This window comes from Mirounga leonina, unplaced genomic scaffold (assembly GCF_011800145.1).
Source record: "Mirounga leonina isolate KUSES-001 unplaced genomic scaffold, KU_Mleo_1.0 Mir_83, whole genome shotgun sequence".
In the NCBI taxonomy this organism is placed as follows: domain Eukaryota; kingdom Metazoa; phylum Chordata; class Mammalia; order Carnivora; family Phocidae; genus Mirounga; species Mirounga leonina.
The window spans coordinates 1187174-1199531 of record NW_023270826.1 but is presented as its reverse complement, the minus strand read 5'-3'; the positions used below and the strand labels follow the sequence as shown (position 1 = coordinate 1199531).

General features: G+C 35.3%; 1 protein-coding gene across 1 annotated transcript in view; it reads right to left on the bottom strand.

Moving 5' to 3' along the window:
- The window catches only part of LOC118002847 (bromodomain adjacent to zinc finger domain protein 1A), a 91857-nt gene that overhangs the window by 35065 nt on the left and 44434 nt on the right, over positions 1–12358 (bottom strand). Inside the window, exons 5-11 of the mRNA XM_034993452.1 lie at positions 11021–11122; positions 8687–8774; positions 5681–5815; positions 4562–4661; positions 3709–3875; positions 958–1053; positions 163–301 (exon numbers count right to left, since the gene is read on the bottom strand). Of these exons, the coding sequence (XP_034849343.1) occupies positions 163–301; positions 958–1053; positions 3709–3875; positions 4562–4661; positions 5681–5815; positions 8687–8774; positions 11021–11122 (827 nt within the window). The remainder of the gene's footprint in view (positions 1–162; positions 302–957; positions 1054–3708; positions 3876–4561; positions 4662–5680; positions 5816–8686; positions 8775–11020; positions 11123–12358) is intronic.

The window sequence follows — 12358 nt, the reverse complement described above, 5'->3', positions numbered from 1 at the left end:
CAGATGACTCCAGTCCCAGCCACTTCCTGTAACCACATGAGAGACCCCAAGAAAGGGCTGGACAGTTAGGCCCAGTGACTCTACAGAATTCTGAGAGATACTAACTTTTTGTTTTAAACCACTAATATTAGGGTGAACTATTAACACAGCAATAGCACTTGCCTAGGGTTACTCCCTCAGGAAACTCATCTTGAAGATCAAAAAGTTCCCCAAAAGCATTAAGAAACTCCAAAACCATCAGAGCATCACCGAAGATTTCAGGAGGTAGTCTAGTCTTCACTGGAGTTGGTTCTGGAAGTTCCTGAAAGATTAAACAATTTATATAACTATTTGAACCAAGTACAGAAAACTGTAAAAGGTATATACGTACACTTTGCTGAATAAGATTTATTTCAGGCAGACTAGTGGTTCTCAACCCTGGATGTTTATCACAATCACCTTTGGAACTTTTAAAATTATAGATGTCTTGGCCTTATTCCAGCTTTACTAAATTACAATCACTAGGGACTTTTTTCTTTATCTAACTAAGAACAACTTTGGGCTGATGTATACTTCTGACTACATTTTCTAGTTAAGAGGGACTTTTAACCTAGATTCTGAGATCAAGGCATTAGCTGCATCAATATTATCTTCAATGCAGGATCTCCTTAGGATATGGAATAGAATTAATCCATCTGTTGAACTTAGAAGTGGTTCCATACAAACTGAGATGAATGCAAATACTGGATTATCAACGATCATACAAATGACCAATTATGTCTGCAGAATGAGAGTCTTTTCAAAGTCTGTCATAAAATACTAACAGTGCTGCTTTGGAACTCTAACTATAGCATTTGCTTAATTGGCTATTTCCTCTTAGTTAAATATGAAGCCACTATTAAGAAGAAAAATTTCATCAGCAAAGCCACATAGGGCACATAGAGCATAGGTGTGAAACATCACATAACAAACTTATACCTTAAGATCGTCACATTCCATATCTTCTCTAGGTTTACTCCACTGTTTTAAGTATTCCATATATTTTCGCTTTTCTTCACGTAATTTTTCTCTTTCCTAAAACAAAAGGTTAATAAAATTTTTTATAAGAATTTTATAAGGCAACATCAGCATCACTTGGGAACTTGTAAGAATTACAAATATTTGGGCCCTAACCCGGACCTACTGAACAAGGAACTCTCAGGTTGAGATCCAGCAGTTGATGTTTTAATAAGTCTTTCTGGTGATTTTGATGCATGCTAAAGTATTAGAATCACTGATCAAAACAATGCTTGCCTAACACTACTGCTACAAAGATGGAAAATGTCTCATACATAACAGCCCATGGATAAATATTAATTCAATTTGACCCTGCCTATAGGGGCTCTCCTATTTCAAATCAATTAAATCTTGACAAAGTAAAGTAACAAATTATTAGAGTACCTAAAATAAAACCTCCCCCTATATTTGTCATATAGTTGTTATTTTTAAGATTCATTTAAACCTAACAACCTAGGGACAGAGGGACCAGTAAGTAAAAGAAATATCAGAACACAGTTGGTGGATTTCTTTCTCTTTCAATCCAGGCCACTTCTCTTGCTCACTTGGTCTTTTGATACACTTACTTCTTGGTTCTGGTATTTGACACTGGAAGATAAATAATGACCCTAAAAAGTCTCCAATAAAGCAGAGTGCAAGTAAAATATTTTATATTTATTATAGTTTATAATTATTTTCCAATAAATGTTTAACATACGTTAATCTTATACTCTTCCTTTGAAATTTAGGACCACTGGTGGTAACAGATGGGCACTTATCAAATTTGCAACATAAAACGATAGTTACAGAACTTAATTGTGCTTTAAGTAGTCTGCTACAGTAAGTCTTCCCTCCCTGCCCCAAATAATTCTTGTAGCATGTAATAAGATGGGTATTCTCATTCACTATTGCTAAGAGTGTAAATAAGCACATGTTTAGCAAACATATACTTACGTATGTGTAAAGAAAGTTTTTAAAAATGTTCCTAGCCTTTGACCTATTACTCTACTTCCTATAAATTTATCCAGGGACATAATCCAAAACCAGTAAAGAATTTTATTCATAAATTTGAACAGGGTATCATTATTTATGAGCAAAAAATTATAAAGCACTTACCTGTATCTATTTGATTAACTATTATGCAGTCACTAAAAATCCGACTTTACTTATTACTTAATAACATGAAGGACTATTTCAATAATGTTAAACAAAACAAAAAAAATTACAAAATTATAAATGCTACATCTCTTTTTTAAGGCCCAGAATAAAGATTAGAAATAAATTAGGGGCGCCTGGGTGGTGCAGTTGGTTAAGCATCTGACTCTTGGTTTTGGCTCAGGTCATGATCTCAGCATCCTCAGAATGAGTCCCTAGCTGGGCTCCACTCTCAGCGGGGAGTCTGCTTGAGATTCTCTGTCTCCCTCAGATAAATAAAATCTTAAAAAAAAATGCTATCTCTAAATGTTACCACATTTAGATTACAAGTGGTTTTCTTGTCCTCTACATTTTCTGGAGTGTACATGTGTTAGATACCTCCACCCCCATCCCAATGGCCTATTTGAAATAGTTCAAGAAACTACAGGCAATTTAAATGAGCACAGGGTGTAAAAGGATTAGCTAGGGCTACTTGTAAATAGCCCAGAAAACCAATGACACTTACTGACTCTGGAGAAAGCCAGCTACAGAATTCTCTAAAGAATATCTACCACTAAAGATTGTAATAAAAGATTTGCTGAAAAACCTATTTTTACAGATACTTTATTCTTCAAGGAGAATAAGAACACCAATAATTCTTGGGGCGCCTGGGTGGCTCAGTCATTAAGCGTCTGCCTTTGGCTCAGGTCATGATCTCATGGTCCTGGGATCGAGTCCTGTATCGGGCTACCTGCTCGGCGGGGAGCCTGCTTCTCCCTCTCCCACTCCCCCTGCTTGTGTTCCCTCTCTTGCTGTGTCTATGTCAAATAAATAAATCTTAAAAAAAAACCACAAAAACACTAATAATTCTTGTTATTTGTAGATTTTATTGTATTTTTCTAATTATATATTTTACTTCTGCGAGTTTTATGCATATCATCTTCCCTAAATTTGGAAGTCTAAATAATGAAGAAAATCAACTTTAGAATTGATGAGCACTGGGTGTTATATGCAACTAATGAAGTTTTGAACACTACATCAAAAACTAATGATATATGTTGGCTAACGGAACAGAATAAAAAAAAACGAATTGTACTTAAGAGGCTTTGGGGTGTAAAGGCATGTATATATATGCTGAACCTTAAATTATTCATTAAATTTTCCAAAGCAAAAGAGAGATAAACCAATAACTGTTTATCAGTGCTCTATACAACTAGAAATGTCATCAAAGTGGTAAAAGCATTTGAAAATTAACCATGAATTTATTTATTTTTTCCCTAAAGATATCATTTATTTACTCGTCAGAGAGAGAGAGAAAGAGAGCACAAGCGGGGGGGCAGCAGGCAGAGGGAGAAGCAGGCTCCCTACTAGGTAGGGAGCCTAATGCGGGACTCGATCCCAGGACCCTGGGATCATGACCCGAGCTGAAGGCAGACACTTAACTGACTGAGCCACCCCCATGGGGTCCCCCATGGGGGACAGATGTCCCCCATGAATTTAAATATGTAAATCACACTATTTTTTATATAGAGAGCATAGCTAATATACTTGAATGAATACCTTTTCCCTTTCTATTTTAAGTCTCTCTTTTTCCTCTTTTTTCTTCAGTCTCTCTTCTTCAACAATTTTCTTCAATTCTTCCTTCTTTTTCTCTTTATCTTCCTTTTCTTTTTTCTTTGCTTCTAGGGCATCTGCTTTTTCTCTTTTTAATTTAGCCTTTTCAAAAGCTGTGGAGAAGATCAAACTTAGAACTGTTCACAGACAGAAAACAACACATTTTTTAATGTAAAAAAAGAATCCCTGAAATATTTTATGGTTAAATGTGATCAGTAGAGACTCACAGGGGTTGTAAATTGCTGGAGGGAGCCAGCAGGTGATTAAAATGGGAAAGCAAGTTGGCTGGGTTTAAGACAAACTACTGCACTGGGACAAACATATACCTGCCTTTCAAAGCCCTGCTACTCGAAGTGTGGTCCTAAGACCAGTAGCAAAGTATCACTTTGTTAGAAATGCAGAATCTCTTCTCCCACACAGACCTACTAATTTAGAATCTTCAAAGGATTCCCAGGTGATTCATATATATAGTCAAATCTGGAAAGCAATATTTTATAAAGCTGTGTGAATCAAATGGCCCCAAACAGTCTGTAAGCCATAGAAACTCCAACTTGTGCTTAATCTAGCATTAGGCTGGTTTAATAGGGGATATGCTATACCTTGAAATACTGTTTTAAGAGATGAACACAGGTCTCATTTATCATAAAAATCTATAGATACCTGAGGGGAGAAAACTATTTATGCTAAAAAAAAAAAACCCAAATAAAAGAAATATGTCATTTCAGAAACACTCCCACCAAGCACAGAGAAATATTCTTTCCTGTACGTAAACAGTTTTTGGAGAGAATGTTAAACTCACCCAGTGACTTCATTTCTTCTTGTTTCAAAAGTTTGTCTCTTTCTTTAATAGCTTTGTTCCTATAACCTGCAATAGTCTGTTTATTAGCAACGCTGTCCTCCTAAAAAACAAGCCAAGAAACTAAAGCTGTAGAATACCACAACTTTTACAAACTGATGGTCAGCCTTGTTTTTACAGTCATAAAAATTTTAAAACCCATCAAGTATACTTTCTTTATACAATAAGGTTTTATTCTAAGCATAATTGAATGTTTAATAACTTTAATCATAGTAACATAGAGAATATGAGTTAGTTCTATAGCTCTACAAATTAGTACAAAAACCTCCTAGGAAAAACCACCAGTGATCTACAAGGAGAGTCTTAGAAATATGCATTAGAAAAACAAAAAAATTTTCCAAGGTACCTTATAAACTAAATGGTGTAGACATCAAATGTGAAAGAGGTGCATGTCAAGAGAGTTCTTATGGTCAATGTTAAATAATGCCAAAAGATTTTTTTACTCTATTTCTTGGGAGAATAATGGTCTGTAATAACCTGCTTAGTATGATATTTTTATTATCTTTTATCTTTTAAATGTTCTTTACGTTTCAATCCCATAATTTATCCTCTGTATTTCTCCTGCTTTACATTTCAGTAACTGCTTATATGCTTGCTTCCACTTTGGTATAAAATCCCTGTGGCATTAAAGCTATGTCTAAAAAAAAAAAAAAAAAAAAAAAAAGCTATGTCTAATTCACACTTGAAACTTCTACAAGCCTCACTGCTAAGTAGTTATCAACATACAGTACACACATTGTATACAAAGGAATGTATTCCTTCCTAAGGCTATGTGCAGGAGGGGAGCCAAATACTGCTCTTAATTTTGAAGTTGTTTTTTTTTTTTAAAGATTTTATTTATTTATTTGAGAGAGACAATGAGATATAGAGAGCATAAGAGGGGGAGGGTCAGAGGGAGAAGCAGACTCCCTGCTGAGCAGGGAGCCTGAGGCAGGACTCGAACCCGGGACTCCAGGATCATGACCTGAGCTGAAGGCAGTCACTTAACCAACTGAGCCACCCAGGTGCCCTTGAACAGTTTTATTAAGAGCTACAATGTAGTTTTTACCATTCTCTACTTACCTGACTAATAGATACTCGTTTGGGAGGTCTTCCTCTTCTTCTGTTAGTAGGACTAAAGATAAATGTGGGTGGATCATCAGGGAAGAAGTAAGAAAAATCTTGTTCTGCTATTTTATATGTTGAAAGAGATGACGCCTTCATAAATAAAAAAAAAAAAAGACATAAGGTACAGTAATAACACCATTAGGAAACCATACATAGATATGCTCTAAAATGTCATAGGACTGCTGTGAAAGACAAGATCAAAAACATTAGAATTTCATGTGTTAATAAACAGTAACACACATTTAAAAATTTTCTCTCCCTTATGGTTTTTATTTTTTTAAAAGGTTTTTATTTATTTATCAGAGAGACAGAACAAGCAGGGGGAGCGGCAGGCAGAGGGAGAGGGAGATGCAGGCTCCTGCTGAGCAAGGAGGCCCATGTGGGACTTGACACCAGGACTCTGGGATCATGACCTGAGCTGAAGGCAGCCACTTAACCAACTGACCAATCCAGATGTCCCTGTTTTTTTTTTTTTTGTTGTTGTTGTTTTTTAGTTTTAGGGGTAAAATATACTGATTCGTCAGTTGCAGATAACACCCAGTGCTCACTATATCAAGTGCCCTCTGTCATTCCTGTTCACCCAAGTACTCCATTCCCCACTCCTCCCCCTCCAGCAACCCTCAGTTTGCTTCCAAGAGTTAAGAATCTCTTATGACTGGGGCACCTGGGTGGCTCAGTCATTAGGCGTCTGCCTTTGGCTCAGGTCATGATCCGAGGGTCCTGGGATTGAGCCCCACAATCGGGCTCCCTGCTCAGCAGGAAGCCTGCTTCTCCCTCTCCCACTCCCCCTGCTTGCGTTCCCTCTCTCGCTGTCTCTCTCTGTCATATAAATAAATAAAATCTTAAAAAAAAAAAAGAATCTCTTATGATTTGTCACCCTGTTTTCATCTTATTTTTCCTTCCCTTCCCCTATGTTCATCTGTTTTTTCTTAAATTCCACATATGAGTGAAATCATATATTTGTCTTTCTCTGACTTATTTCACTTAGCATAATACCCTCTAGTTCCATCCACATCATTGCAAATGGCAAGATTTCATTCTTTTTTGATGGCTGAGTAATATTCCATTGTGTGTGTGTGTGTGTGTGTGTGTATGCATACCCACACCAATATTCTTTATCTAGTAATACACATTTTAGCTGGTTTACTTGATCTATTATTAATCAGCTTTACCAAAAAGATAAAAAAACCACAATTCAAAGGAATGTCCCCCCATAAAATACCTAAGAATGCTTCAACAGTTTCTTAAATTCTAAAACTATTTCAAAATTATGTTTATATAGTAACCTTTTTTGGTTTGCATTACTTTTGACTAATTTTGTATGGAATTTTCTATGTAAATAATCCATATATTTAACATTACAAGTCCACTGTATTAACCCAATAAATTTTCCTCAACCATTTCCTAACTGCTGAATATTTATATTTTCCCTGCAATTGGGGGTGATAAAGACTTTTTTTTTTAACTTAAAGACTTTATGTATCAAATTTTAAAGTTGATCTGGCAAAAAGGAGAAATGCTGATAAATTCTTATCAAATTTCAACTCAGAATTTAAGTTCAGCAAAGTCAACCTCAGTTTTACCAGAAGTTGTGTGGTTTTAGGATAAATGCTAAATCCAAAAGAGTTTCAAAACTTGTTCACCTTTCATCCATGTCCAACTCCAAACTTTTTATTTTTGGCTAGCAATTCTAAAGATTATTTTTGGTCTAATAGCCAAGATCATTATTCTTTCTAAGAAAACATGCCATTTACAGAAGTATCTTTCAGAAAATGTATAAGAAAATAATGATACAAAAATTTAAATCATTAAACAAAACAAAAACACTTCAACTAGGAATAAAATTTTCTGTGTAATAATTGTATTCGTGGTAGAACATAACTTTTAACATTTAAAACTCAATCAGTTCCGGCCATCATAATAAATCAAGAATCTATTAAGATTTTATATTAAGATCTATTAAGATGGCGACTATCCCACATAAATAACGCCTGAATATACAGAATTGCCCTTTAAATATGAATATAAAGCATATGGGTGGTTTCTTCTCAAATATATATGCTCAAAAAATGTCAAAATAGATTTTATTTTAGTTTTTTATTTATTTTTTAAAGATTTTATTTATTTATTTGACAGAGAGAGACACAGCGAGAGAGGGAGCATAAGCAGGGAGAGTGGGAGAGGGAGAAGTAGGCGCCCCGCGGAACAGGGAGCCCGATGCGGGGCTCGATCCCAGGACCCTGGGATCATGACCTGAGCCGAAGGCAGATGCTTAACGACTGAGCCACCCAGGCGCCCCCAAAATAGATTTTAATACATCAATTGCCAATGTTCCTTATTCATACACACATAACACAATAAACAAATACATCTTTGTGTTCTTGTAGTACTCCTAATAGGAGACTACAGTCACCACATTGGGTATTAAACTTTATCCACTAATAATTTTTTGTTATACTCTATGAGAAAAATGTTTACTCTCACTTTAATATTTATTTATTAATTTTCTAAAGATTTTATTTATTTGTCAGAAATCGAGAGACTGAGAGAGAGCACAAGCAGGGAGCGCGGCAGGCAGAGGGAGAAGGATCTATTTTAGCATTGTTCTTTGAATTTATTTTTGTGAGCCAGGACCCCACTTAGAAAAATACAGATGTTCCCTTCCCCTATAACATTTTCTTTTTCCAAGTTTTCCATCTCTTTTTACATGTCTTGGTTGATCTTTTTTACAAGGGGAAAAAAAAATGCAGTACCTGAGCCATCTAGCAATTCTAGCAATTGCAAAAATAGTATTTAAGACCCAATTAATAGAAAGAAGATTACTAAAAACTGGCTCCAGATAAAAAGAGAACTATTTTCAACCAACTTTGACATAACATTTCTGCAATGTTTCAACTTTATAACACAACCTATCTCTCTTTTTTTCTTCCTTCCAATAAATAATTTCACTGTTTTGATTACCTTAATTTTAATGACTCCATCTTGTGGTTCACAGTGTTGCTTCAGAAAAAGCTTTAATTTATCACGAGAAAATAAGTGTTTTCTCCGACTGCCAGGGGAAAAAGAAGGAGAAAGAGTAAAGTGTTAGTATCAAAGAATTCAATTTGAACTCTATACTCTCCAAAAATCAATAACCTCAATTTCAAGCTTAGGAAAAGAAAGATATTTCCTTTTCCAATAGTATTTATAAGTTATGAGAAACTTTATACATAAGTATTTATATGGAATGTTACAAGATCAACTTGAATGGATTTATTATAAATGTCCATTACAAACATAGTATATGCATTTGTTGCATAAGAATCACTTAGAAATCAAATAAACCTCAAGGAAAACATACTACAGAGTAAACCTAATTTTAGAAAATTAGATGATCATTCCTAGAAATATCACCATTAAAATTCTTTAAAAAATTAAAATCAGGAGACTACAAGATATCACATAACACTAAGTCAATATTCAAATGGATAATATGAACATTCTTGAACATAGGTTGTTTCAATTTCTAAAATATTTTGTATTTAAACTTCGTATGGCAGCCAACAAATTCATGGGATTAAAATGAAAGAGAATTAGAACTAAGATTCCAAAAATACGCTATTTTTGATTCTCCCTTGCCCCCAAATTCAAAAACCACCACCACAATGGTAACAAACACCACCAAAAACAAATCAAAACAAAAAAAATACCCCTAAACACCCAAGTATTTCTGGAAAAGTTCTGGAAAGAAAGTAAATGTTTTAATTGAATTTTATGTATTCCTTTCAAGAAAAGCCAAGTTAAAAGCTTCTAAGAGTGAATAAACAATAAAGGAGTTTTAAAGTAGTAGCCTCCTCAAAAATGTATATTCTTTTCTTAGAGAAAGGACTATATGAGAGAAAGGATTAGCTTACTGTGCTATCCCACCACCATACATAGAGTAGATGACAATAAGAAGGTTAATTAATTATTTCTTGACTATTGAATAAATATACTAGTCCTCAAGAATTGTATTGTCCTACATAGCACCCACTAGCCTACTTATTAAAAAAAAAGTTAAAAAAAAGTGAATAATCTATGAGCATTATTTTGAGAATACTATTTTTCAGCATATAATAAAATGCAATATACTCCAAAGATCTTAAATTAATGATGGACCCCCCAAGATCCAACCAAACAAAAAACTACACACACCCCCTCATAGTTATAGAAAGTAATATGTTATTATCACTTTTCTTTGGACTCATCAGTATATATGAGGCAAGAAGTATATGAGAATAAGTAAAATCATTTTATTTTTTAAAGATTTTATTATTTATTTATTTATTTATTTATTTATTTATTTGAGAGAGACAGAGAGAGAGCACAAGCAGGCAGAGGAAGAGGAAGAAGCAGGCTCCCAGGGAGCCTGAATGGGAGCTCGATCCCAGGACCCTGGGATCATGACCTGAGCTGAAGTCAGATGCTTAGCTGACTGAGCCACCCAGGCACCCCAAATAAAAGCATTTTACATCAAATAAAATGCAAGATTGACTACTGGGTGGCAAGTTGATAGTTGGCTGATAACGTCAATTTACTTTCAGATGACTAAGGGCCTAACCTCAGCAGGCAACAAAAGGGACTGTCCTAAAATAGATCTGTGTAACCTAAAGTCAATTCCTTTAAATATTAACAACTCATTACCCCTCTTTTGATTAGGACTTAAACAGGAATTTATTTTTTTATTTACTTAATTTTTTAAAAAAGATTTTATTTATTTACTTAGAGCATATGCGCGAGCAAGGGAGGGGCAAAGGGAGAGAGAGAGAATCCCAAGCAGACTCCATGCTGAGAATGGAGCCCAACTTGGGGCTCAATCTCTCGACCGTGAGATCGCGACCTGAACTGAAATTAAGAATCAGACACTTAACTGACTGCACACCCAAGCACCCTTCAAACAGGAGTTTTTAAAGATACTAATTTGTTATTATTTAACTTTAAGGAATGGAAGAGACTGATCAGGTGTCTGTGTCTAATGAATAAAATATTACAAATGTGACGTATTTGTAAGTACCATCAGACTTCTCAGCATTGAAAACTGAGTTCTCTCATGAGAAGTGCCTCATAAATAGGACCTTTTTTAATTTTTTATACTGAAGACTCTTGGGTTTACTTACAAAGGGCTCATGGAGTCCACTAGGATTCACTTAATCAGTCTATAAGTGTACATTTATTTTAAAAAGGGACACAATCACATGCAACACTGTTCTATAGCAAATCTTAATTGAACACAATTATTCTATTTTAAACCAGCATAGATGAGATACCGAGTTTTACCTGATTTGTGTTGCTTTAACAATAGCACACTCATACAATTCTTTTTTAGTGGGTTGCACCTTGTACTTGAATAATAAGGGATCGACTGCATCTTTTTTCTTCCTAAAAAAGAGCAAAGACACAAATCAATAATTTGTCTGAAAATGTGAGATTTTATTTTATTTTTTTAACATTTTATTTATTTATTTGACAGAGAGAGACAGCGAGAGCAGGAACACAAGCAGGGGGAGTGGGAGAGCGAGAAGCAGGCTTCCCACTGAGCAGGGATCCGATGCAGGGCTCGATCCCAGGAGCTTGGGATCATGACCTGAGCCAAAGGCAGACACTTAACAACTGAGCCACCCAGGCGCCCCTGAAAATGTGAGATTTTTTTTTTTTTTTTAAGATTTTATTTATTTGAGACAGAGAGAATGAGAGAGACAGAGAGCACACGAGAGGGGGGAGGGTCAGAGGGAGAAGCAGACTCCCTGCCGAGCAGGGAGCCCAACGCGGGACTCAATCCTGGGAATCCAGGATCATGACCTGAGCCGAAGGCAGTCGCTTAACCAACTGAGCCACCCAGGCGCCCAGAAAGTGTGAGATTTTAAATAGAAATATAGTTTCTAAGAACACACTGTAACAGAATCTAATACATTTTTAGTTTAACTAGGATTTTATAAGTTACTGACATCCCTCTCCATTCTATCAGCCAAAATAGTACAAAGCACTGTTTTATGTTAGGTAGGTATTTTACTCATTCAATAAATTTTCCTGTGTGAAGAAATTAACTGAAGATGAATAAGCACAAGTAAAGTACCCAGTTTAGGTAAGATAAATTTGTAAACAAATAGCTCTTGGATTTGCTTTTAAGCTTTTTTCTTAATACTATGTAAAGCAAGAGCAAAAGTGGAGATAATGTAGTTTACCCTATTTTAAGAATTGGCAGAGGCTATACATTTAATCCTTTCTCAACCAACTTCTCATCTTGTTTTTCCTTTGAGAATGCATTCATCCATCTGTCCAATAAATAGTTAAGAGACTACAATGTGCCAAAAACTAAACAATAAGGATTAAGTAGTGAACAAAATAGAAATACAGTGGGGAGATACAGGCAAGCAAACAAACAAAAATATACAACAGGGTAGGAGGTAAGTGCTATGAAAGGAATACAGTGCAGGGTGGAAGTACTCTATTTTATATAGTGACAATCCTGATAAACTGACGAGACAGGCCTGGTAAGAAGTTAACATTTAAGCAGAGATCTGAAAGAAAAGAGGGAGCAACTCACAAGAAAATCTTGGGGAAATGAGTTCAAAGGAAGAGAGAAAAGAGTGTGTAAAGGCCCTGAGGTGGAAATAG